General features: G+C 40.4%; 1 protein-coding gene across 4 annotated transcripts in view; it reads right to left on the bottom strand.

Annotated features, from left to right (window-relative positions):
• The window catches only part of BLM (BLM RecQ like helicase), a 94,573-nt gene that overhangs the window by 64,722 nt on the left and 2,690 nt on the right, over positions 1-27,161 (bottom strand). Inside the window, exon 1 of one of the 4 annotated variants that reach the window (XM_045067226.1) lies at positions 25,092-25,200. The exons of 2 other annotated variants lie outside the window; for them this stretch is intronic. Coding sequence is in view for 1 of the 2 variants with exons in the window: in XM_045067225.1 (XP_044923160.1) it covers positions 24,422-24,444 (23 nt within the window). In the remaining variant the exon portion in view is untranslated. Of the gene's footprint in view, positions 1-24,421; positions 25,051-25,091; positions 25,201-27,161 lie in introns of those variants that run through there. One more of the 4 variants, XM_045067225.1, reaches the window with a different exon arrangement.

Genomic DNA, 27,161 nt, shown 5'->3' with positions numbered 1-27,161 from the left:
ATCCAATTATTTCATGTTTGGCCAGTGGGCATCTCCAAAGTCCTTTTACATCTAACCTTCATAGTCTTTGCGAGCTCCCTTGCTCTCTTGAATGAAAAGATATTGCCCCAGACTTAGAATCAGCCATTTCCCCCAAAGAGCCCTGATTTTTTTCATGGAGAATATGTTAAGACCACAGCCTCCACGTGTCCAAAGTCACCTACCTATTTTGTCCCAATGTGGGGCTTGAGCTCACAACTCCGAGATCAAAAGTCACACAAGAGTCCTATGCTCCTCTGACTGAGCCTACCAGAAGCCCTGGCACCCCCCAGTTTTATATCCAGTTAAAAGGATTGGTCTTTTGTTGAAATATGCTCTCTCCAAGGTCCATCCAGCGTGGAAACCCTTTGCAGTATAAATGAGAAAGAGTGAAGTCACACTGCCACGTCTCAGCATTTCAACCTTTGCAACTGATACAGAGGCAGAGGCACACAGACCTTCATCCTTAAGACACTAAGCAGAACAAAATGGTCCACGGCATCATTACAGAACTTTCCCCCACGTTCCTTCTAAGTTTTTACAGCTTTTATCTTATCCCTCTATGAATTTTCCATGTCTCATTCATTTTTGCATCAAAACCAGCCATGGTACTCTTAAGAGATTTCCAACATTACTCCACAGCACGATGACATGTGTACTTAGTCATCTCAATAGTACAAACGGTTGATTAAATACTTCATAACTGTAGTGACACATTATGGATTCATAGTTAGCATGCAGTCAGCCTGAAACCTGGGGCACTCTTCCCTATTTTTAAGCAACACAACATTGTGGTTATTCCCAGACGGCAGCAACCTCTAGCCAGAGACATATCCCAAAGCATGGCAGCAAGCAAACAATTTTCTCTTCTTTTTATTATGTTCACAATTTTCTACTCAATATTCTTCAGTGGGAACACTTCTTAAGAAGTTGGGTGAGTGCTGAGAAGCAAGGAAGTGTCGCCTTTGTGCCTACTACATTAAAACATTAAAACTGACACACAAAAAATTGTTCACTAACAGCAAAGATTAGTGATATAAAATTAAAGGAGGAAAATAAACTGAACACAGAGACCAGTGAAAAGTTTCACAATAGGGGCGCCTAGGTAGCTCAGTGGGTTAAGCCTCTGTCTTCAGCTCAGGTCATGATCTCAGGGTCCTGGGATCGAGCCTTGCATCGGGCTCTCTGCTCAGCGGGGAGCCTGCTTCCCCCTGTCTCTCTGCCTGCCTCTCTGCCTACTTGTGATTTCTCTCTCTCTGTGTCAAATAAATAAATAAAATATTAAAAAGAAAAAAGTTTCACAATACCAAAGAAGAGCAACTAAGCAATGGGCCCAGAAAACTTCTGAATTAGGCTCCCCACAGGAATTGCAGGTGTAATTTGGAAAATGATCAACAATTTTCTCTCACTTGCGGAGGGAAATCATTCTTAAGCCACTGTATTAAGCAAAACACTGATTCAAAAATGTGAAAAAGTTTACTGAATGGAACAAAGTAAACTGCAAGACCATATCCATGCAAAGAAAGAACAAGCCAGTGAAAAGAAGGAATGAGAGGATGAGAAGAATCCAGAGCTGGAATACAAAACATATACCCAGTAAAAGAGACTTCTTCAAATCTTTGTAAATTAAAAGAAACCAATGGCAAAAAATAAATGATTAAAGGGGCCCTATCTGAACAGTATCTTGAATAACAAAAATAGTTTACAAGGATCTTTATTTAACAAGCATGTTATGATACTAAGTAGTCGTCTAATGACATTAAACTAAAAGGAAAAAAAATTTTTAAGTAATCTCTAATTTAAGTAATCACCCAACATGGGGCTCAAACTTATAACCCTGAGATCAAGAGTTGCATGCTTCATTGACTAAGCCAGTAAGGCGCCCCTAAAAGGAAAAATTAAAAAGATCCAAGCAACTCTCATTCACTGGTGACAAGAAGAGAAGCATCTTCTTTTTTTGTTTTTCTTAAGATTTATTTATTTGACAGAGAGAGAGAGAGAGAGAGAGAGTAGGAGAGTGAGTGGCGGTGGGGAACAGAGGGAGAGAGAATTTCAAGCAGATTCCACACTGAGTGTGGAGCCTGATGGGGGGTTCGATTTCACAATCCTGAGATCATGACCTGAGCCCAAACCAAGAGTCGGATGCTCGGCTGACTGCGTCACACAGGTGCCCAGAGTTTTAACATGGTAAAAGTACATGGCTATTTCCCAAACTGGCTGTTAAGAAATGTTCACATTGATGGGGCTCTGTGCTCAGTAGGGAGTCTGTTTCTCTCCCTCTGCCCTTTCCCCAGCTTGCACACATGTGCACACTCATTCCCTCTAAAATAAATCTTCAAAAAAAGAGAAATGTTCAAATAGCAACAATGATTTTAAAAACACAAATTTAGGTAGACACAAGCAGTGGCTTGCAGACTCTGTGTTCTTGCTTTGCCAGGAAACTACAAAAGTTCTTGTGCCAGTGAAGCAGAATTTCTTAAGGATGTAAGGGGTGGAGAAGAGAACACCTATGATGGCTATGAAGGCCCTGATGCCATGAATGTCCAAATTCATGTCTTCATGTGGCAAGAGAACATGTGCTAACATCCGGAACAATAAAACCCACGTTGCGTGGCCTGAGTCAGTCTGCTGAGAATGAGACTACTGTCAATTTCATGTGTGCCATCAAAGATATGCGTGGGGGCTCCTGGGGGGCTCAGTAGGTTAGGCATCTGATTTGATTTTGGCTCAGGTCATGATCTCGGTGTCGTAAGACTGCCCCACATGGGGCTCTGCACTGGGCATGGAACCTGCTTAGGATTCTCTCTCTCCCTCTGCCCTTACCACCCACTTCTCTTAAAAAAAAAGTACATGTGTATTTTACCTACAAGATTCACTATACTAATAGCTCCTCGGAAATGTCCAAATTCCCAACTGCATTTGAAACTGGGCTGGGATTGCTGGTGGCTGCGAACTTCTAGATTGTTAAGTATGATAAATTATAATAAACCGTTAACTTTTCAGTGTTCAAAAATGAACAAAAACAAAAATTTCAAAAGTTCGTAGAAGGAGAGGGTCATCTGAGTTAACCATGTCAGCAATGTGGTCTGAGAACACTGGCAGGAAAAGGACTGTTGCTGTGAAATGCAGTTACTACAATAAAAGTAAGGTTAAAGACTGCAGAAAAACAGACGACAGAGAAAGCAAAGTTTTCTCCCTCCGCCTTTTTTAAAAGGCAGAATTCCTTTTCTTTCAAATAAATGAGACTAAAGTTAATATTCTGGGATCTATCACAATCAGTATTACCTTCTCTCTAGGTCAAGCTTTTCTTTTCTTTTTCTTGTCTTAGGATGGCTACCTCAGGACACAGGGAGAGACTGGCCAAAAAGACTGCTCTTAAGAAACTCAGGGCCAGCTAACATTCAGGTCTTGCTCTGTTTCCAGTTTTGTGCTGGAGGTGTAGGTTTCAGGGGTGAGCTCCACTTGGTTACTGTTCAAAGGGAGGAGCTACCTTTCCTGGGGCAAAAGTGAGGGCCAATCATAACCTTACAAACCTCAACTTCACCTCCACACACACCAAGGACAAGCAACACTCTCTCTAAACAAATCAAGCAAACACAATTTCTATACGAAGAGAGACTTTTGACTAGGATTTCATAAATATATGTTTTCTTCATTTATTGTCATACATAGTTTATCTTCTGGGAAGAGGCATATCTGTGTTAGTTACCTAAGAAAAGCAGAGCTGTCAAAATGTGGAATCCAACTACATCCCACAAGAAAGGGAAATTTATTAATTACTGGGTATCAGGTGGTTGTCAGGTCCATTTTCCCAAAGATCTTCCTATCGCTATTTTTATTACAAAGGTTTTAATTATCTCTCTCTTTAATATCCATAGTAAAAATGTACTTAAAGTAATTCTCCATCTTTCAGACTTTTATTTAACTTCCAGTTATATTTAATAAGTAAAATTAAAACAATGGATAAGAGCTATAAAAAGAACCTACACATTATATCAAAGAGTCCAAGGCAAAGGGAATAAATAGTCATTGCAGAATGATTAAAAATCCCAAACTAGGGACGCCTGGGTGGCTCAGTTGGTTAAGCAGCTGCCTTCGGCTCAGGTCATGATCCCAGCGTCCTGGGATCGAGTCCCACATCGGGCTCCTTGCTCCGGAGGGAGCCTGCTTCTCCCTCTGACTCTGCCTTCCACTCTGTCTGCCTATGCTCGCTCTCGCTCGCTCTCTCTCTGACAAATAAATAAATAAAATCTTAAAAAAAAAAAAACAAAACCCAAACTATATTCAATCTCTATGACCCAAACAACACAGCAAGAAAGTCAATAAAGCTAAAACTGTTAAAAATGCAAGGAGAAATAATGGAAAGAAACAGAATTGTAAGGAAATCAGCATCACTTTACTACAAAACACAAAGACCAGTGGAAATGAGAAATGTACTAAGAACCCAGCTTCTTTGGTCAGTCTTGCCACAAATTCACCATGTGGCTTGGAGGAATTCATTTACTCTCTCTAACATCCTCATTTGTAAAAGAAGGAGGTTGGGTTGGAGAGTATCTGTGTTTCCTTCTAAAATTAGTCTTCTATGATTCCAGAACTAAATGGTAGCTGGCAGGAATAAAATGAGAAGTAGAGAATATAATCCTTTAAAAAATGTTGATTAGCAATAAAAAAAGCTGTCAAAAAGAATACACACACAAAAAAGTAGAGATTACACAGTTTCAATTTGGAGGCACAAGTTAATAAAAACAAATGAACAGGGGCACTGGGGTGGCTCAGTCATTAAGCATCTGCCTTTGGCTCAGGTCATGATCCCAGGGTCCTGGGATTGAGCACGGAATCAGGCTGCTGGCTTGGCAGAAAGCCTGCTTCTCCCTCTCCCACTCCCCCTGCTTGTGTTCCCTCTCTCACTGTGTCTCTATCAAATAAATAAATAAAATATTAAAAAAAAACAAATTAATAAGGAAAATAAAAGTAAAATTTAGAATGTTTAAATTATGGTCTAAATAAAACAACTGGAGCTGATGAAAAATCTCAATATTATAGAATGGTACTATTTTTAAACAGTGAAAATTAAAACACTATATACTGAACTCTTAGTTAGCAGTGGTTTTTAGTTTTTAGCATTTTAGGTCATAGATTCTGATAACAATCTGATGGAAGTAATGGACCCTCTGTCCAGAAAAATGAACACAATTTTGTAAAAAGTTTCAGGCGGTTCTGAGTCCCACCAGAAGCCCATAGCCCTTGCTAAGAATCTCCTTTATCTGAGTATGACTGAAGGAGAGGAAAACAAGAAACTAATTATATACTAATCTTAGAAAAAGCACAGAATAACAATTCAAACAAAAATTTTAAAAAGATTTTATTTATTTATCTGAGAGAGAGAGAGCACAAACAGGGGGAGCAGCAGAGGGAGAGGGAGAAGCAGGCTGTACACTGAGCAGGGAGACTGACGTGGGGCTCAATCCCATGATCCTGGGACCATGACCTGAGCCAAAGGCAGCTGCTTAACTACCTGAGCCACCCACACACCCCTAAAAAAAAAAAAACTGGATGAAATGAAAGCCCATAAAGAAAAATTAGGGGAACTGAAACAACCAAGAAGTTGTTTCTAGAGCACAATAAAGAGACAAATAGTAAAACAAAATATGAAAGGACAAAGTAAAATATAAAAAAAGAAATAAAACATAAAGGGAAACAGGGGCACCTGGGTGGCTCAGTGGGTTAAGCCGCTGCCTTCGGCTCAGGTCATGATCTCAGGGTCCTGGGATCGAGCCCCACATCGGGCTCTCTGCTCAGTGGGGAGCCTGCTTCTTCCTCTCTCTCTCTCTCTGCCTACCTCTCTGCCTACTTGTGATTTATCTCTGTCAAATAAATAAATAAAATCTTAAAAAAAAAAAAAGGGAAACAGAAACACTAAGTACCAACGTATTAGAGTTGATATGAAAAATCTAAATTAAACAGACTTTTCATTAAAAAAGAGATGTCTTCAATATTGATATAATAGGAAACCAAAATGAACAGTCAAAACCGAAAAGAACTATAAAGTTTCTCTAAAAAGCACCAAATTCATTCTACAACACAAGCATGGTCTTAACCCTAAAACATCGTAAGAACCAAATAAGAAACTTAAATTCATGCTCACCAACCTCAAATGGGCCTGCTGCTCTGCGGGGTAAAAGTATAGTTCTCTGACCAATCTACTCTCAAGTTACTTCTCCTCAAACTTCTTACTCCTCTCTCTCAGCAGATGACTTCCTTTATACATTACAGAGAACAGAGAAAAGACCATAGGAAACTTCCTCACCTTTCTGCTGCCAAACACGCAAGCTCCCCCTTTATGTGGATCCAGCCTACTCTCTTTGACAAGGTCAAGTTCTCTACCTGAACCCTCAGGTCCCCTACACATCCTCCATCTTCCCCAAAACCTTACTCTGTTTATTACTGATTTTTCTCCTTCCTGTATAATTAGTTCATCCTTCTCAACTGGCATCCCTTTACCTTCAAAACATGTGAGAGCCTCTCCTGAACCTTAGACATTATCATTTAACCACTCTGCATTTCAGATACCTCATCTATACAATGCCCACCTACCTCATGTGGTTGCTATGTGAATTTGAATGAATTAGTATTTGTGGAGTGTTTAGAATGGTCTCCAGTAGAGAGTAAGCAACATATATATCTGTATCTACACAGATATGTGTGTGTGTGTTTGATGAAGAACAATTCCCCTATAACACACTCTCATAATAACAAATACCTCCCACCTGCAGTTCTTATCATAGTTGTAACTCTACATACATTTAAAAAATTATTTGATTGGTTATTTCTTCTACTAGATTGTGAGTACAATGCAAAGATTGGACCCTTATTGATTTCATAACCCACAGCATCTCTAAATACCTAGCACTTAGCTAAAACTTATTAAATGAAAGCATAAAATCAATTTTAAAGAGTATAGAAAAGATGGCTCAAAAGGACTTTATTATTTTAAAGATTTATTTATTTGAGAGAGAGAGAGAATGAGAGAGAGAGTACATATGTGCACAGGGTGGGGGGGGGTGGAGCAGAGAGAGAGGGAGGGAGAAATTCAAGCCAACTTGGCTTGGAGCATGGAGCCCAATGCACGGCTCAATCTCACAACCCTGAGATCGTGACCTGAGCCGAAACTAAGAGGTACTTAATCAACTGTACCTCCCAGGCATCCCTCAAAAAACCTATAACTGTGAACAACTATGCCTTATCCCAGAAATGTAAAGCTGGTTTAACGTTAAGTAAAATCATTAATATGATATGTCATCTTAATAAAAATCAGTACGATCAGATCAATAGACTTTAAAAAATACATTTCTACTGGGGTAAAACATACAGGCAGTAAAGTACACTGATCTTAAATGTAAATCTCAATATAGGTTTACTTACATATTCAACTATATAAACGACATTCAAAACATAGTATAGAACATTTCTAATACTGCAATATGCCTTCTTGTCCCCTTTCCCAGTTAATTTACCCCAGATGTAACCACTTTCTTACTCTATTACCAATGATTAGTTTTTCTTGAACTTCTTCATCCATATATATAAAATTATACAGTACGTATTACCAATGCATTTTTGAAAAGCCATCTGATAAAACTCAAACCATTTCTAATAGATAGACTGAACCACAGAACTGGAAGTTAAAATTAAGGCCCACACTTATATTTTACAATAGGAGTGAATCCATTAAACCCAGGGACAAAAGACAAGGCCATTCTCTTATTTTCTCTCTCTCATACAGGACATTTTGTCAATGTGAAAATATTCAAAAAAGAAAATTCTAGAAGAGATTAGAGTATCATTACATGCAGACAATATGATTATACACCAACACAATGCAAAGAAAATCAGTCATAACAATACATAATTAAAACTTCAGCGAAGTGGTTAAATAAAAGACAAGTAGAAATCCACAGAAGTCACGTGCATTCTCGTGTAGTGGTAATAACTAACTAGAAAATACAATTTTTAAAAAGCATTCAGTTAACAATAGCAATGAAAAGTACTAACTACCAATTAACCTAACAAAAGACATATATCTTCATGATATAAAGAAAATGACCAAATATTACTGGGAGAAATAAAGAAAAAATTGGAAAAATATTTCATAGACAAAAGCTTCATATTCTTCAATGAAAGGTTTAAATATCATTAAGATAACAGTTTTTGGTAAGTTAATTCATGAGTTTAACAAAATTTCAATGAAAACACCACAAGAATACTTCATAAAACTCAATAAAAATACTTCTAAAGTTCATTTGACAAAAGCACAAGACAAGAATATGAAATAACATTGGGGAAATACAATTATGTTAACTGTAACAGGAATTTAAATGGCATGGTACCCATCTTAAAAAAAGAATAACCTAAGGGTGCCTAATTGGTTAGGCGACTGGCTTCAGTTCAGGTCATGAACTTGGAGTCCCAGGATCAAGCTCCACATCCAGCTCCTTGCTCAACAGGGAGTCTGCTTCTCCCTCTGACCCTTCCCCCTCTCATGCTCTCTCTCTCTCAAGTAAATAAAATCTTAAGAAAAAAAAGAAAAAGAAAAAAAAAACCCTAGTCTCTAAAACATAATGTTTAACATGTGGTGAGAGAAACATAACAAAATGGGGAAATAATGAGTATTTAACAAGTGTTATTGGAGTATACAGCAAGCAATATACTCTAGATCAGGAGCTGGCAAACTACAACTCACTGGCCAAACCTGGCCTGCAGCCAATTTCTGTAAGCAATGTTTTACTGAAACGCACCCATACTTCTTTGTTTCCATACTACCTATGACAGCTTTAACACCATAGTTGGGTAGTTATGACAGAGATTATCTGGTCTGCAAAGCCTAAAATATTTACTATCTGGCCCTTTATAGAAAAGGTTTGTTGACAGTTGCTCTAGATTGGTGTTGGGTAAAAAAAAGAATTATTAAATACATCAAATCTATGACAAGTTAAAAAAATTATCAGGTCAAAATCTAAACAAAAGTGGGCAACCAGAGTGTCATGGAAAGCTCTGAAATTGCTTTTGTCCTAAGACAGATGTCTGATCCTGAGAATATGGACATCAATTTTTATAGCTTTGGAGGGAAAAGGTGGACAGAATGAGAGTTAAGGCCTAACCAGGGTGGGAAATGTTCCCCTATAAAACCAGCACCCCCAATGGCTATATGATTTGGGAAAACGTAAACCAAAATTAAACTCGATTTCTATCCCTGGTGTCTGTAAGCGAAGAGAAGTTACCAGCTGCTGAGGGACTAAGTGGAACAGACCATGAGACCACAAGTCCAAAAATATTTTCGAATCAATTTTTACACCTGAATAAATTCTTAAAACTTTGAGTCATGAATTTAGATTAAAGTGATCCTAACTCCAGAACACCTGGCAGAAGCAAATGCAAAAACATCCCTGGAGAAATATACCTTTATCTTAGGGCTTAAATAATTCCCATAAATAATTCTTCAAGACAATGCATAGCAAACACAGACAAAAATAGCCAAGCACACAAGGAAACAGGGCACCAGAAATGAGAACTAGTTGTAATAGAAAAACAGCTGAGCAGTATTAGGCATGAAAGTGTAAAACACTTGCATTTATTATGTTTAGAAAAATCAAAAACGAGTTTGGAAGTATCTGCAGTAAACAGAAAACTATAAAAATGATCTTGCCAAGAGAACTTCTAAAAATGAGAAATACAATAACCAAAATTAAGAATTCAATGAATGGATTTACCAGTACATTACACACAACTAAAGAGATAATTACTAAATGGGAAGGAAAATCACAAGAAAGTGTCCAGAATCAGTTTCCAGGGATTTCTCACATTCCTACATGGTCCAAGCCTACTGAGCAAAGGACATGTTAAATCTTTGGCAGTTAGACATAGTGTGTCCCTCCAGAGAGAGCTGGAGTCACACCTCCCCAGAGACAACCCACAGTAGTAAAGACAAAGTCCCTGGAGACATTTCCTTACATTTCAGGGTCACAAACCTTAAGGCACCTTCCCCATCTCACCCGGGGCAGATTTGCCTACATCCTAGGGTAACGAGTAATCTCTCTGGAGGGAAGGACGTGCAGTGTGTCAGCAACCCTTAACTGTTCAGAGTCTCTGAATTTTGGAGTTCCTTTTCTGTAATGCACTAAACTGTATATACTCACAGTATCACCTTGCCCTTATCACCTCACCCTGTGGGAATTAGGGCAGGGGGAACTGATGCAAGATATTGCTGGCTGTGTTTGCTACAATAACTTGTCTTTATCTCTGATCCAGGGGTCTTGGGTCTCAATAATACCTATGCAAATGTGCATGTACGTGTGTATAAAATCCTGTGACAGGCTAACTTCCTAGTTTAAAAGAAGGACAAAATCTAAGATCCTTCATGGTTTCTGACTTAACAAATGCATACGCATATAAACAGGTACAAAATATGAGAAATTAGAAGACATGGAAGATACAGTCAGAAACTGTTACAGAAATTAAACAGAAATCTAGTTCCAGAAAGAGGAGAAACTGGGGCAGAACTAATACTTAAAAAGGTAACAGCTGGGAAGTTTCCAGAATCAAAGACAAGAATCTTCAGATTCAAGAATGCAGACAAATTCTGAGCAGGATAGATAAAAAAGAAATCCACATCACATTATATCATTGTACAACATTTGAACAGAAAATTGATCTCTTTAGCACAAATGAAAATCAGGAGGCAGCAGAATGGTATTTCCATGTGCTCATAGAAAATAACCTAGAACTCTTTTCCCAGCAAAAATATCCCTCAAAAACTGAGACTGAATTGTATTCTTTAAAAGGATGAATTTTGTGATATGTGAATTACATTACATCTCAGTAAAGCTGTTACTTTTAAACTGACTATAACAAAAGCAATGGATAATAAGTGTTGAGGATGCAGAGAAATCGGAACACTCATACACTGCTATTGAGAGTACAAAATGGTGCAGCTGTGTTAGAAAAGTCTGGCAGTACTTCAAAAGCCTAAACAGAGCGATTTCACTCCTAGATATACACTCAAAAGAATGGAAAACATGGATTCAAGCAAATACTTGTACCTGAATGTTCATAGAGGCATTATTTGCAATAGCCAGAAAGTAGAAACAACCCAAATGGCCATCCACTGACAAATGGAAAAATAAAACATGTGTGTCCCTGTGATGAAATATTATTTGGTCATACAAAGGAATACAGTACTGATTCATGCTTCAATAATGATGAACCTTGAAATACTATGCTAAGGGATAAAAAGCCAGTCACAAAAAAAGGCATATGGTAGGATTCCAATTATATGAAATGTACAGAATAAGCAAAGCTGTATAAAGAAAGTAGGTTAGTGCTTGCCTGGGGATGGGGGTGATGATCAGATTGGGGGTGACGGCAAGGGGTGTGGAGGTTCTCTTTGGGTTGAGGAAAATATTCTGAAATCAGCTGTGACAATGGCTATACAAGTCTACGAATATAGTAAGAGCCACTGAGTTGTACTCTTTAAATGGGTGAATTTTATGTTTTGTGAATTATATCTCAAAGTTGTCATAAAAGAAACACAAGGTAAAATAAAAACACTTTCAGATCATCAGAACCAAGAATTTTCTACCAGCGACTCTCATTAAATGAGATTCTGAAGGAGGTACTTCAGGTAGTAGAAAAGTGAGCCTATCTGGAAGTTCTAGATGATAATTGGAACTATCATCTAGATAACTGACAGATGATATCAAGGAAGGAAGTCAAGACCGTGGTAAATATGTGGCTAAATCCATGAAAACCCTAACTGTGCAAAGCAACAATAATGTCTTGCAGGGCTGAAATAAATCATTAAAATACCCAACAATAATGACACATAAGTGAAATAAAGAGAGTTAATGTGCTCCAAGGCCTGTGTTATAAGGGGTGTATGGTGTTATTTAGCTTCACACTTTGAGAAGACAAATGTGCATGCTGCACTTTCTTGGTAACCACTGAAGAATAAAAATATAATGACTTAAAACTCTTGATATCAGCTCAGGTCATGATCTCAGGGCAGCCCCGGCTTGGACTCCATGCTCAGCAGGGAGTCTACTTGGGATTCTCTTCCTCTCCCTCGCCACCAGCCCTCTGCTTGCATGCTTTCTCCCTCTCAAATAAACCTTTAAGAAAAGCTATAAGAAAGGAGAGAAAAGGGAAAATGTAATACAAAGTACAAAATAAGTTGGTAGTAGATTTAAATCCAAATATTTGTTAGTTACAATAAATATAAACTGACCACTCTGGCTGAAAAGATTATCAATCTGAACTTAAACAATGAAATCTAACTACTGTATCTGCTGTTTGTCAGAGACATGTCTGAAACACTAGGTGTATAGAAAGGCTGAAAGATGAAAAAAAAAAAGTAAAAACTCACCAGAAGCAAGCTGAGATTGCTATATTAATACCAGACAAACAGATTCTTAAGACAGAATGCCTTACTAGAGATGAAGAGGGTCACGGTAGAATGATAAATTCTGGGGCACCTGGGTGGCTCAGTCATTAAGCATCTGCCTTCGGCTCAGGTCATGAGATCAGGGTCCTGGGATCGAGCCCCACATTAGGCTTCCTGATCAGCAGGAAGCCTGCTTCTCCCTCTCCCTTCTCCCACCCTCCCCCCACCCCCTGCTTCTGTTCTCTCTCTTGCTGTCTCTCTGTCAAATAAATAAAATCTTAAAAAAAAAAATTCAATTCACTAGAAAGATAGAAAACTTTAGATCTGTATGGCCCATGAAGTATCTGCAAATTACATGAAGGAAAACTGATAAAATTATAAGCAAAAGACTATAATTATAGATTTAAAATTAGCTCTCAGTAATTGATAGAATAAGTAACTAAACAATCAGCAACCACCCAGCTCTGAATAACACAACCTTTACAATTACAAAATGTGCATTCTTTTCAAGAACAGATGCCTACAGAAGCTGACCATGTACTAGGCTATAAGGCAAGTCTCAACAATTTCAGTGGATTGAAGTCACAAGATGTTGTCCAACCAAATTAATTATGCCAGAAATCACTAATAAGATAATTAGAAAAAGTAATTGTTTTAGTATCCATTGATGATTCAGGCCTGAAGAAATAATAGTGTGATAGTAAACAGCAGAATTGTGCAATGATGGTTTTCATAACCCCATCCATCAGTCTTTGTAGTGGGCACTATCGTTCAGTAGCTGGCATGTGAGTATAAAGAACTTTCCCTTCTCCCCTATTTGCTTTTTATCAGGAAGGATTCTTAATGTATTTGGTGGGTTGTCATCCATTACTGTCATTATTTCCACACTTAAACGCTTTCATATTTGATTAGTGGGAATGGAGCTCCTTAAAGCTGCTCCTATATCCTTTTTTAACTGTGCTAAATTACATGTAATATAAAATTTACCATCTTGAGCATTGGTTCAGTGGAATAAAGTATATTCACATTGTCGTGCAACCAATTGCCAGAACTTTCTCATCTTGCAAAACTGAAACACTATGCCTGTTAAACAATAACTCTCTACTTCCCTTTCCCCATCCCCTAACAATCACCATTCTTTCTGCGTCTATGAATTTGACTGCTTTAGTGGACCCATACAGTGTTTGTCTTTTTGTGAATGGTTTGTTTCACTTAGTATATTGTCTTCAAGGTTTATTCATGCTGTAGCATGTGTCAGAATTTCCTTCCTTTTTAAAGCTTAGTGACATTCTATTGTATGGATCGAACACATTTTGTTTATCCATTTTTCTGTCGATTGACATTTGGGTTGTTTCCACTTTTTGGTTATTGTGAATAATGTTGCTGTGAACATGTGTGTACAAATATCTCTGAAACCCTGCTTTCAATTTCAATTCCTTTGGGTCTATACCAGGAGTGAAATTCCTGGATCCTATAGTAATTCTATTATTTTTAATTTTTGAGGAATAGCCATACTATGTTCCACAGTGGCTATACCATTCTACATTCCCACCAACAGGGCACAATTTCTCCACATCCTCATCAACACAAGTTATTTTCTGTTCTGTTTTTTATAGTAACCATCCTAGTGAGTGTGAGATATCTTGTGTTTTCAGTTTGCATTTCTCTAATAAATTAGTGATGTCGAGCATCTTTTCATGTTTTCGCTCAAATGTCCACTCAAATCCTTTGCCCACTTTTTCTTTCTTTTTTCTAATTTTATTTTTTTATTTTAATTTAAAAAAAAAGATTTTATTTATTTATTTGACAGACAGAGATCATAAGTAGGCAGAGAGGCAGGCAGAGAGAGAGGGGGAAGGAGGAAGCAGGCTCCCCGCGGAGCAGAGAGCCCGATGTGGGGCTCGATCCCAGGACTCTAAGATCATGACCTGAGCCAAAGGCAGAGGCTTTAACACACTGAGCCACCCAGGCACCCCTTATTTTAATTTTTTTTTATAAACATGTAATGTATTATTAGCCCCAAGGGTACAGGTCTGTGAATTGCCAGGTTTAAACACTTCACAGCACTCACCATATCACATACCCTCCCCAATGTCCATAACCCCTCCACCCTCTCCATACGCCCCCCCCCTGCCACCCTCAGTTTGTTTTGTGACATTCAGAGTCTCGTATGGTTTGTCTCCCTCCCGATCTCATCTTGTTTCATTTATTCTTTTCCCACCCCCCTAAGCCCCCCATATTGCATTCCACTTCCTCATATCAGGGAGATCATAGGATAGTTGTCTTTTTCTGATTGACTTATTTCGCTAAGCATAACACCCTCTAGTTCCATCCACGTTGTCACAAATGGCAAGATATCATTTTTTTTGATGGCTGCATAGTATTCCATTGACTATATATACCACTTCTTCTTTATCCATTCATCTGTTGATGGACATCTAGGTTCTTTCACTTTGTGGACATTGCTGCTATAAACATTCGGGTGCACGTGCCCCTTTGGATCACTACATCTGTATCTTTAGGGTAAATACCCAGTAGTGCAATTGCTGGGTCGTAAGGTAGCTCTATTTTCAACTTTTTAAGGAATCCATGCTGTTTTCCAGAGTGGTTGCACCAGCCTGCATTCCCACCAACAGTGCAGGAGGGTTCCCCTTTCTCCGCATTCTAGCCAGCATCTGTCATTTCCTGACTAGTTAATTTTAGCCATTCTGACTGGTGTGAGGTAATATCTCATTGTGGTTTTGATTTGTAATTCCCTGATGTCGAGTGATGTGGAGCACTTTTTCATGTGCCTGTTGGCCATATGGATGCCTTCTTTGCAGAAATGTCTGTTCATGTCCTCTGCCCATTTCTTGATTGGATTCTTTATTCTTTGGGTGTTGAGTTTGCTAAGCTCTTTATAGAATTTGGATACTAGCCCTTTATCTGATATGTTGTTTGCAAATATCTTCTCCCATTCTGTCAGTTGTCTTTTGGTTTTGTTAACTGTTTCCTTTGCTGTTCCTTTGCCCACTTTTAATTAGGTCTGTATTTGTTTGTTTTAAGAAACTATAAGAGTTCTTCATTCTGGACTAGGGGAAGGGGAGCAGGAAGGAGGCAATACAAATGGGCATGAGGAAAATTTAGGAAAGATGAACAGGTTAATGAACCTGAATATAGTGATGATATCTCCTAACAAAACTAATCCAATTGTACACTTCACAGGGACACCTGCATGGCTCAGCTGGTTGAGCAACTGAATCCCGACTTTGGCTCAGGTCATGACCGCTGGGTCCATGATTAGCACAGAGTCAGCCTGGGATTCTCTCCCTCTCCCTCCACCCCACCCCTGCAAAAAACCATACATTCTACACATACACAGTTTACTGTAGATCAATAAAGCTGCTTTTAAAAACATAAAACCCAAAGATATCTAGAAGACTGAAAAGTTTGGGGGAAATTTTATTTCACTTTAGCCCTTCAACAACTAAAGACAGATGACTAAACCAATAATTCTAAGAATAAAAAGCTAACTAATAAAGAATTTGGAAGTTTTCCTTCATTTCCTATGCTCTGAAACAATGTACTTAGCACTGGGATTACATGGACTCAAAAATTTTTCAATAAAGTTTCTCTGTGAAACCATTTAGATCTAGTGGGTTTTTCTGGTGTGTGTTCAATGGGACAGTTCTTTCATAACCTTATTCTATGAAAATTGAGTGATTTAACTTCCAATCTTTGCTGGCGTCAATTTTGGTAAATTGTATTTTCCTAAATAATTTTCCATTTCATTTGAATTTTCAAAATCACTTAACACAGAAGTATGCAAATTAATATTATTAACATTTTTCTCCACTTGTTATTTTGTATTTGTGATTTCTCCTAATGTTCTTAACTTAGCAATTAGTTTACCTGGTTTGTTAAATGGTTTGAGATCTAAGATTGTGATTTCTCAATCAGATGTTTCTCTCTTCTCCATCTCATTAACCTCTGCTTTTATCTTTATTGTTTTTTATTCTCTTGTGCTTTCTTTTGTTTTACTTTGTTCTTTTTCTAACTTTCTAAGTTTAGAATTTATTTCATTTATTTCCCTTCCTGAATTGTAAGACAATAAATCCCCCCAACCACTACTTTATATGTATCTTACAGAATCTAATGTTGTGTTTTCATTTAATTAATTTTCAGGAATCCTTTATATCAATTTGCAGTTCCCCTGCATCCAAGAGTTCTTTTAATTGAGGGTTTCATTTTCCATATAGACCAGTCTTTTGTTTTTTTAAAATTTCATTTTAAATTTCTAGTTTTGTTGTATAGTGATAAGGACTGTTTCTAATATTTCTACTTTAGAGAAATTACCAATCTTTTCCTTGCAACCTATCATATGAACTATTTTTATGAATGCAAATGTATACTTAAGAAGATAGATCATGGGGGACTTGGGTGCCTCAGTTGGTTAAGTGTCCAACTCTTGCTTTTGGCTCAGGTCATGATCTCAGGGTCCTGAAATCGAGCCCGGCCTTGGGCCCTGCATTCAGTTTGGAGTCTGCCTGTCTCTCTCTCCATGCTCCTCCCCTGGCCTGCCCATTCCTCTCTTCGAATAAATAAAGAAATAATCTTTAAAAAGGCGGGGGGGGGGGTGCCTGGGTGGCTCAGTGGGTTAAGCTCCTGCCTTTGGCTCAGGTCATGATCTCAGGGTCCTGGGATCAAGCCCTGCATCGGGCTCTCTGCTCAGCAGGGAGCCTGCTTCCCCCCCTCTCTCTGCCTGCCTCTCTGCCTACTGTGATCTCTCTCTGTCAAATAAGTAAATAAAATCTTTAAAAAAAAAAAAAAAAGAGCATTACGGTACTAATCCTTCAACTTTTCCTAAGATTTTTTATTTTTCAAAGTAAAAGAAAAAAAAATACAGGAAATCTCCATGTTTAGAAATAAATATAAATAAACTGTGCATCAAATAAGATATCACAATGAGAACTGGATATATTTGCAACTGAAAAATAACAAAAGTCCATATATAAAAATATGATATGCAACTAAAGAGGTAGTGAGCAGGAAATGTAGAGTCATACTGTCAGAAAAGAAGGCAGAAAGTTAGTGAGCAGAAAGCATCTATCCAATTTAGTTACAAAATGTAAAACAAACTAAGCCTAATGAGAATAGAAAGGAGAAAATTATAAACAACTAAAAACAATAAACAAATGCTAGAGAGGCTCAATAAGCAAAAAGTTTGTTTTGTGAAAAGATTTACCAAAAACAAGAGAAAAGACACAAATCAGTAACAGGACTGAAAGAAGAGACTTAATTACATATACCATTTACATTGAAATATCATAATAGATCCTGAACATTGTGCCAATAAACTTTAAAATCTTAATCTTAATCTTTAACTTCTTTAAAAATTAATTTATCAATAGTCACTCAAAAAGAAACAGAAGGGGCGCTGGGTGGCTCTGTTGGTTAAGTGTCTGCCTTTGGCTCAGGTCATGATCTTGGAGGCCCAGGATCAAGCTCATATTGGCTTCCCTACTCAGCAGGGAGTCTACTTCTCCCTCTCACTCTCCATCTGTGTACACGTTCTCTCTCTCAAATAAATAAAACCTTAAAAAACAACAACAACAACCAGAAAACCTGATAGCCTTATAGCCACTTCAAGCAAATATCTGTGCTTAAGACTTGCTCTGCCAGACACATAAAGACGTAATAAAAAACTTGTTTAAAACCATAGTAGTGATGCAGTGCCTGGGTAGCTTAGTAAATTTGAGTGTCTGACTCTTGATTTCAGCTCAGGTCATGATCTCAGGGTCATGAGATCAAGACCCACATTGCGCTCTGCACTGAGCATGGACCCTGCTTGAGATTCTTTTTCCCTCTCCCTTTGCTCCCCGCCATGCTTGTAGGTGCTCTGTCTCAAAAAAAAAAAAAGAAAAGAAAAGAAAAGAAAAAAGAAAAAAAAAGCAAGCAGTGATGATATAAGGACAGGCAGGAAGACCAGTGGAAGAGTAAAAGGACCCCAAAACAAACCCATACACAGACAAATTATAATAATTTATGACACTTATAACTGCAGCACATCAGAGAATCAATCTTTCTGATAGTTAGTGCTGGGACACTGGATAGCTACATGGAAAAGAAATGAAGTTTAAACCCTACTTCATTCACTCCATACACACACATCCCTTTCTTTCTTTCTTTTTTAAAGATTTTATTTATTTATTTGACAGAGAGAGATCAAAAGTAGGCAGAGAGGCAGGCAGAGAGAGAGAGAGGGAAGCAGGCTCCCTGCTGAGCAGAGAGCCCGATGCAGGACTTGATCCCAGGACCCTGAGATCATGACCTCAGCCGAAGGCAGCTGCCCAACCCACTGAGCCATCCAGGTGCCCCACAAATCACTTTCAAGTGAACTGCAGATCTAAATGTAAAGGGCAAAACAATAAAGTTTCTGGGGGTGCCTGAGTGGCTCAGTCAGTTAAATGTCTACCTTTGGCTCAAGTCATGATCCCAAAGGATCAAGCCCCACATAGGCTCTCCACTCACGGGGGAGTCTGCTTATCCCTCTCCTTCTGCCCCTCTCCAGCATATGCGTGCACTCTCACTTTCTCTCTCTCTCAAGCAAATAAAATCTTAAAAAAAAAAAATCAAGTTTCTGCAGGATAATATAAAATAACTTTATACCTTCCCAGAGATTTCTCAGATAAGATACAAAAAGCACTAACAAAAAGAAAAAAGACTGCAAAATTGAATTACACCTTTTTAAAAAAAATTAACATACAACGTATTATTTGCCCCAAGGGTACAGGTCTGTGAGAATTACATCTTAATTTAAGAATCTTTTTATGTGTCAAATAGCCTAAAAGAGCATCAAGACTTTTGAGACAAGTGAATGTAAAGAAAAGCAAGGTAATGATCACACGAAAGTCAGGATGAAGGTTGTCTTTGGGGTACAGGATGAGATGGGGCAGACACCCTCTGAGGGTGTTAGCTATGTGCTTTTTTGCTAAGTACAGGGGTATTCGCTTTGACAAATATGAGCAGAAAGCTCATATTCTGAGCTTTGACAAATATGTCATTAAGCTATTTTGGGGGTTCCCAGACCACTCCCTCACGTTCAGTGCTTCACTGAACAACTTCTAGGACTCAGCACATAGTAAGTACTACTCGCAGCTAAGATTTACTGTAGCAACAGAGAGCAGGGATCAGCCAGGTCAGCAAGGGGAAAAGGCCTACCACGCAGAGCTTGTAGGATACTGCTCTCTACCTGCCATGAGAGCACACTCTCGCTCAGGGAAGATGCACCATTTCTGCCCCTGAAAACCTGCCAGAGATGCAAAATCGAGGGTTTTTACTGGGGGCTGGTTACAAAGGAACCCTCTGTCCACCGAAAACGTGGACTCTCAGAATGAAAGCAGATGTTAGTGTCCCAGGTAGGCAAAACAACCATATTGGCTTAGGAAGCGTTTCAAAAGCCAAGTTCCCATTCACCAGCCAAGAACCAATCTTGCAAGGAGGTCCTTCTAAAGAGAAGTCTCGGGCCTACTATGCTAACTCATTCCTACACAGCTTATACAGATGTTTTTTGCACTTTTACCTATGGCATTTCACAAAAAAAGATGCTTAACAATGGTAGACTACCATATTTAAAATCTGTGTTCAAAAGCCACAGAGATGACATTTGCATTATATATACCTGACAAATTAGTAGGGTTTGGGATGTTTAAACAATTCCTACAAAGTAATGAGATAAAGCAAGATGGCTGCTAAGAAAGACAAAAAACTCGAACAGACACTTTACAAATAAGGAAACATTCCATAAACAACACGGAGCTCACCTTTACTAATAATCCAGGGAATTGAAACCATAAGAAAACACTACTATACATATACCTACTAAATACGCAAAAATTACAAGACAATATCAAATATTAGCAAGAATGTGGGGCAAAGGAAAGTCTTACACACTGGTGGGAGGCAGTGCAACCACCTTTGAAAACAATTTGGCCTTATAAAGTATAAGGTACACACACTCTTCGGCCCGGTAGTTCTCTGACTTACATATACAAACTTGTGAACATGTGCACCAGGGCATATGTACAAGAACATTCACAACGACATTAATAGCCAAAACCTGAAAACAATCCAAATACCATAAAAAGCAAGATAGGTAAGAACAAACAAATAGGGGCAACTGGGTGGCTCAGTGGTTGTTAAGCCTCTGCCGTCGGCTCAGGTCATGATCTCAGAGTCCTGGGATCGAGCCCCGGCATAGGTCGCTCTGCTCAGCAGGGAGCCTGTTTCCCTTTCTCTCTCTGCCTGCCTCTCTGCCTACTTGTGATCTCTGTCTGTCAAATAAATAAGTAAAATCTTTAAACAAACAAACAGAAAACCCACAACAAAACCCAAAACACCAGGACAGATACTGTGGCACAATCACATAATAACATAAATAAATACAGCAATAACATAGATGTTTATTAAAAATTATTTTAAAAATTTTTAAAAAGCCTGTATCCACAATATGGAAGAATCTCACAAACATAATGTCAAACCAAATAAGACAAAGGAGAGTATATACATGAACTACAGATCTCAAAACTGGTAAAACTGAACTATGTTACCCATGGATGCATACATAGGGTAAACTATGAAGACAAGATAATCATCACAAAATCAGAATAGTTCTCTCTAGTGCGGGGAGAAGGAGACTGCTTAAGAGGGAAGTCATACTCCAGGGACACCGGGAATACTCTATTTCTTGATCTGTTTGATGGTTATGTGAAATTACTATTTTATAATCATTATTTATGTTTACATAATTTACTGTTAATTAAACTTTATAATTTTTAAACTTTGCAATTTTTAAATAATTAATCTTTAAATTGTATATATACATATACTATGTACTTCCTAAGATACTATGTAGCCTCTTTCTCAAAAAATTTCTTTGAGAGGGGCACTGGGTGGCTCAGTTGGTTAAGCATTTGACTCTTGGTTTCAGCTCAGGTTATGATTTCAGGGTCATGAGATCGAGCCCCAATCACGCTCTGTGCTCAACTTGGACCCTGCTTAGGATTCTCTCCCCCACCTCCTTCTGCCCTTCACCGCCACGCATGAGCTCTTTCTCTCTAAAATAAATAAAATCCTTTTAAAAAATTTCTGTGAGAAATGAAAGTTGGCAAAAACAAAGAATTAGTATTAAAAACATACAAAGAGGGGCCCCCGGATGGCTCAATGGGTTAAGCCTCTGCCTTCGGCTCACGTCATGATCTCAGGGTCCTGGGATCAAGCCCGGCATCGGGCTATCTGCTCGGTGGGGAGTCTGCTTCCCTCTCTCTCTGCCTGCCTCTCTGCCTACTTGAGATCTGTCAGATAAATAAATTTTTTAAAAAATCTTAAAAAAAAAACCACCATACAAAGAACACCAAAGTTCCCATGAACAAATGATCAGAGAGTATAAACACACAGTTCGCCAGACTACACAGACACTGAATAAACTTATGGGAAAACATTTTCTTTTCTAAGAATTAATAGCACGAAGTAACACTGCATACCGATTAAACCAAAGAGAGTGCAATACTGAGATAATTTATAAGATAAATCACAGTCATGAAGACCTAGTGGCTACATGGGAGTACTTTGATATTGGAAAAACAAAAGAGTAAATTATGAGTACATTATGCTTACAGCTAAGAATCTGTATAGCTAAAATTCGGGAAGGACCCATGACAAAGGAAAATAGCTGATGTGGTTGAAAGCTAGAATTATGGGTGTAATATTTTCCTAGATACTGCGAATGGGTTTCATTAAGATACAGGAATTTTTAAACAAAGTAAATCTAATAGTTCCTTGCAATTCTAAAGAACCAAGTCCATATGTCATAACCCCACGACCTTCCACAAGCTGACTTCAGCATGTGTTTTTCACTCCATGCCAGGCACCATTCTGGGCACTGGAGTAGAGGCAGGCAAGACCTAATTACTTCCCTAGATGAGCTTCTAGACCGGCAGGAAATGGACATGTCAACAAGTAATTACAACTCAATGAAGTAAGTCCCAGAAAACGTCTCTTCTTTTAAAAGTCTGTGACCCATAAATACGGAGAACAAACTGATGGCTGCCAGAGAGGAGGGGTCTGGGGACAGGCAAAATGGGTGAAGGGGAATGGGAGGTACAGGTTTCTAGGCAGGGAATGAACAAGTCACGGGGATGAAAGGCACAGTGCAGGGCATAGAGTCAATGGTATCGTAGCGGGTTTGGGCGGTGACAGGTAGTAGCTACACTTGCAGCAAGCACCGCATGCAGTCTAGAGCTGTCAAATCACTACGGTGCACACCTGAAACGAAGGTAACATTCTGTGCCATCTATACTTCAATTTAAAAAACAAAATGGGCCAGTGTGGAGGTGGGGGCAGGTCTATAGCTTCCCAGATGAAGGAAAAACTCAGGAAAACCAGAGAAGCTTTCAAAAGAATACTGAACTGGGTCTTGAAGGGCAGGTGTACAGTTCCAGACAGGGTGGGGGGTGTGAAGCGTGTCCATGGCGTATTTGTGCCAATGGAACAGCAGGTGCTTGGAGAAGGAGACTGCTTAAGACATGCTCCCAGCAATGGCGAACCCTAGGGCTTTTAGCATTCCATTCCCGGGTACTTTGCAATTACTTTGGGCCTCTTTGTTCTATCCTTTCTTCCATTAAAAGAAGTACATAAAAGTATATACAGAGAATAGGTATTATATGTTGGAATAAGTGTGTATTTGGTTAAAACTAGTATGAAAAATATAATCGTTTAATATATATTTAACCTTACATATTTCAAGCATACAAAAAAAATGATACCCATGTACTCACCAACCAAATTTAAGAAGTCAAATTCTGTCCTACTCTCTTTCAAAGGCATAAAGTGCTTCAAATATATTTCAAATCCCTCCCACTCTTCTTATCTCTTCCCTTCTCCCTCGTTCATAGATACTACTGACTATCCCCAACTGGATGCATATGATTTCTCTGCATATTGGACTTTCACTACACACCTAACCCCAAGGGCTTTGTGTAGTTTTTAAATTCTGGGTTTTCTTATCAGTAAAAAAAAAGAAAAAAAAAAAGAAATAGAACGATGGGCACCTGGGTGGCTCAATGGGTTAAGCCTCTTCCTTGGGCTCACGTCCTGATTTCAGGGTCCTGGGATCAAGCTCTGCATCAGGCTCTCTGCTCACAGGGAGCCTGCTTCCCCCTCTCTTTCTGCCTGCCCTTCTGCCTACTTGCGATCTCTGTCAAAAAAGTAAAATCTTAAGGGAAAAAAAAAAAAAAAGAAAGAAATAGAATGAATATGGTGGCTATCATGGTGATCCGCACTGAAAAGAACTCGAGACCCAGAAATTTTGTTCCCTCTCAGACTATAAGCTACCTTCCAACAGCAGCCTGGCTAACAAAACTTTGGTTCAATATAGTTCTATTTACATTCCTCCTATGCAATACTTCTGTCTGCCTTCCCAATTTCTTTTTTTCTTTAAAGATTTTATTTATTTATTTGACAGAGATCACAAGTAGGCAGAGAGGCAGGCAGAGAGAGAGGAGGAAGCAGGCTCCCCGGCTGAGCAGAGAGCCCGATGCGGGGCTCGATCCCAGAACCCTGAGATCATGACCCGAGCCGAAGGCAGAGGCTTTAACCCACCGAGCCACCCAGGCGCCCCCCAATGTCTGACATCTACCCCAGTCTCTGCCGTTACTGCCCCTGAACCCTGACGGGACACAGAAGTGCTACTTGTCTGCACTGGTGGCACCAGGAGCTGGCATGTGCCTCCCCCATCTCAGCCCGTTATATGTCCAAAACGCTGAGTAACCTGAGGGCACGTGAGGGGTACGGGAGGAAGTCTGGTGTGGAAGACGCCTTGGAGTCAGGCAGCTCTTTTAACACAGGGACAACCTACTGGTGCTTCAGATTCTCCTCGTCAAAAGGAGGGCAGTTTTACCTACTTGGGGTAACGGAACCCTTACTACGTACCAAGTACTCCCTGAAGCATCCATTGGCTACATTAAGCCATTTCATCCTAACGAAACCTCCAGGATGTGGAAGAGATGATTTCCGCCTTAAGACAGAGGGACACCGAGTCAGAGTTTAAATGACGAGTGGGCCGCCACGGGGTTCGTACCGGGAGAGCCGGGATTGGATCCAGGCAATGCGACGCAGCCTGTGTCCGCAACCACTCCCCTTCGCGGAGGTGCCGTGGAGCCACACTTGTAAGATAATGGGTCCCGAGCACGTGACACGCAGCGCACCCAAAACCCCAGAGCCCAGCGCGTGCCCGTGGAAGGACACAGGAAGAGGACGAGCTTTGGTCTTGGGGGGCGTGCGGAGTGCCAGGGGTCTGGGCTGGGACCCCGGTAGGCACCGGCGCACAGAACCAAACACCGTGGGTGCTGGGCCGGCTCTCCCACCGACGCCCGGGGCGGCCCCGGCCCCACCCCCGCGCCTCTGTGCGCGGGTCTGCGAACACGCGTGCTTTCGGCTCTCCTCTCAGGCTACTGGCCGCGACCGAGCACGGCTTCGCGGGCCGCGCCGAACCAGAGCGGGCAACGGAGGAACCTGAGAGCCTTCCTCTTCGGCCCGGGGGCCGAGTCGCGGGAGCTGGGCCAGGCCTGTCCGCCCGTAAGTCCGAGCGCGCCGCACTCACCTATCCAGCAAGCTCGCAGCGGGCGGTAACCCGGTCCAAACTCCCCGCGCAGCCTCCTCCGCCCCGGCGCGGAGCGCCAGCTCATTTCGCGCCGGAAGCCGGCCGATCCCGATTGGCTGTTTCCTGAGGAAACCGACCAATGTCGTCACCCCATGGCACCTGTCCCCGCCCCTGGGACGGGGGGCGTCCCCCACGCCCAATCAGAGTGCGGAAGTCGGGGTCACGTGACCTCGGTTAACCCCCGGGCTTCCGGTACTCTCGGGATCTTTGTGTGCCCTGTGTTTCTTGTCGGTGGAGGCTTTCAATAAGACGGGCCCCTTAAACGGAGCGCTGGGGCGGGAGTGAAAACCCCCGGAGTTTGAGAGGAGCCCGAGACTTGGCAGTTTCCACAGACCAGGCCCAGGCTCTTACCCAATGTTTCTGTGAGGCTTCGACGGATTCTCCCCTCCACCTCCTTGAAACGCTGGCCTCTGCCCCACCCGAGCTACTGTACGTGTCATCGACCGGGAAAGGGGTCGCAAACTCAGCTGCTTCGGGGGACGTGTGCGCTCCCCGAGTGCGAAGCCACGCTGCTGTTGCCGCCGAGTGTTGCCACGCCAGACTGGGGCCCTGTGATGCCAGATGTTTCTTCCTACCCCGCTTTCCCCTTCCCTCTTTTCCTCCCTCCTTCCCTTTCTTTCTTCTAAGAAAAATTGAAAATTTATGTGAAATGTGCCGATTTTAAAATGCTACAAAGATAACACGCTGCAGTCAAACAAAACACATGGGGAAAAGCAAAAGCAGGTTTTTAATAGTGAGAAGGCCAAATAGCAGGATAGAGACAAAGTACAAGGTATGAAAAATCTAGAGAGCTCCGAATACTCAGACTCAAGGGTACTACCCAGAAAGGAAAGTAGGATCGTCTCAGAACTCAATGAAGGGTGACACTCAGCTGAAATCTCCTGGGCCACACACTGCCTTAATTTTCCTTTAGCTTTTTTCTTGTCTTTCACATCTCTGCCTTCCCTATTGCCAGGCATTGTGCTGAGCTTGAGAACTTTCTCAGGGAGCGCACAGGATGTTAGACTTGCAGGTCGGTGGCAAAAGTGATAGGAACACTGATCGATGTTTTGGGAGCACCCAGGAGGGACACCTACACAGACTGGCAGCGTTAGGTAAGACTGCGAGATGAGTGAGAGGTATGGTTTGGTGGGAAAGGCCAGGGAACAGGAAAAAACACCGTAAGGGACCTTTGAGGAAATGTCAGGAAAATGAGCAACAGAGATAGATGACAGGAGACAAAATAGGGACCAGATCTCAGTTTGGACTTCTACCTCTCTCTGTCAAATAAATAAATAAAATCTTTTAAAAAGTTATTCTTTAACATGAGTACACTATTGTATGAGCATGCCACAATTTATTTATCCATTCATCTACAGAGGGACATTAGCGTTTTTTCCCCCAGTAGCTGTTATAAATAAAGCTGCTATGGACATTTTTGTGTAAGTCTTTGTGATTGTATGCATTACTTTTTCTTGGGTAAATAGTATCTAGGAATGGGATTTCTGGGCTATCGGGTAGAAACAGTCATGTTTCCAAAGTGGTTGGTATCATTTTATACTACCACTAACACTATGTGACTGTCCCATTGTCTGCATCCTTGCCAACACTGAAATTGCCAATCCTTTACATTTTAGCTATTCTGCAGGGTGTGTAATGGTATCTCATTGTTGCTCGTTGTTTTTTGTTTTTTTTTTAAGGTTTTATTTATTTATTTTACAGAGAGAGAGAGAGAGAATCACAAGTAGGCAGAGAGGCAGGCAGAGAGAGAGGGGGAAGCAGGCTCCCCGCTGGGCAGAGAGCCTGATGCGGGGCTCGATCCCAGGACTCTGAGATCACGATGTGAGCTGATGGCAGAGGCCCAACCCTCTGAGCCACCCAGGCGCCCCTGTTTTTGGTTTTCTAAAAAGATTTTATTTATTTGGCAGAGAGAGAGAGAGAGAGAAAATGAGCAAGGGGGAAGAGCAGGAGGAGAGGAAGAATCAAGCCTCCTGCCCAGCAGGGAGCATGATATGGGACTCTTCTCAGGAT

The sequence above is a fragment of the Mustela putorius genome, unplaced genomic scaffold (genome assembly GCF_011764305.1).
Source record: "Mustela putorius furo isolate JIRA1106 unplaced genomic scaffold, ASM1176430v1.1 tig00003875_pilon_pilon_pilon, whole genome shotgun sequence".
Classification (NCBI taxonomy): domain Eukaryota; kingdom Metazoa; phylum Chordata; class Mammalia; order Carnivora; family Mustelidae; genus Mustela; species Mustela putorius.
Note: the sequence above shows the minus strand (reverse complement) of the source record. Positions and strands in the feature narration are given on the sequence as shown.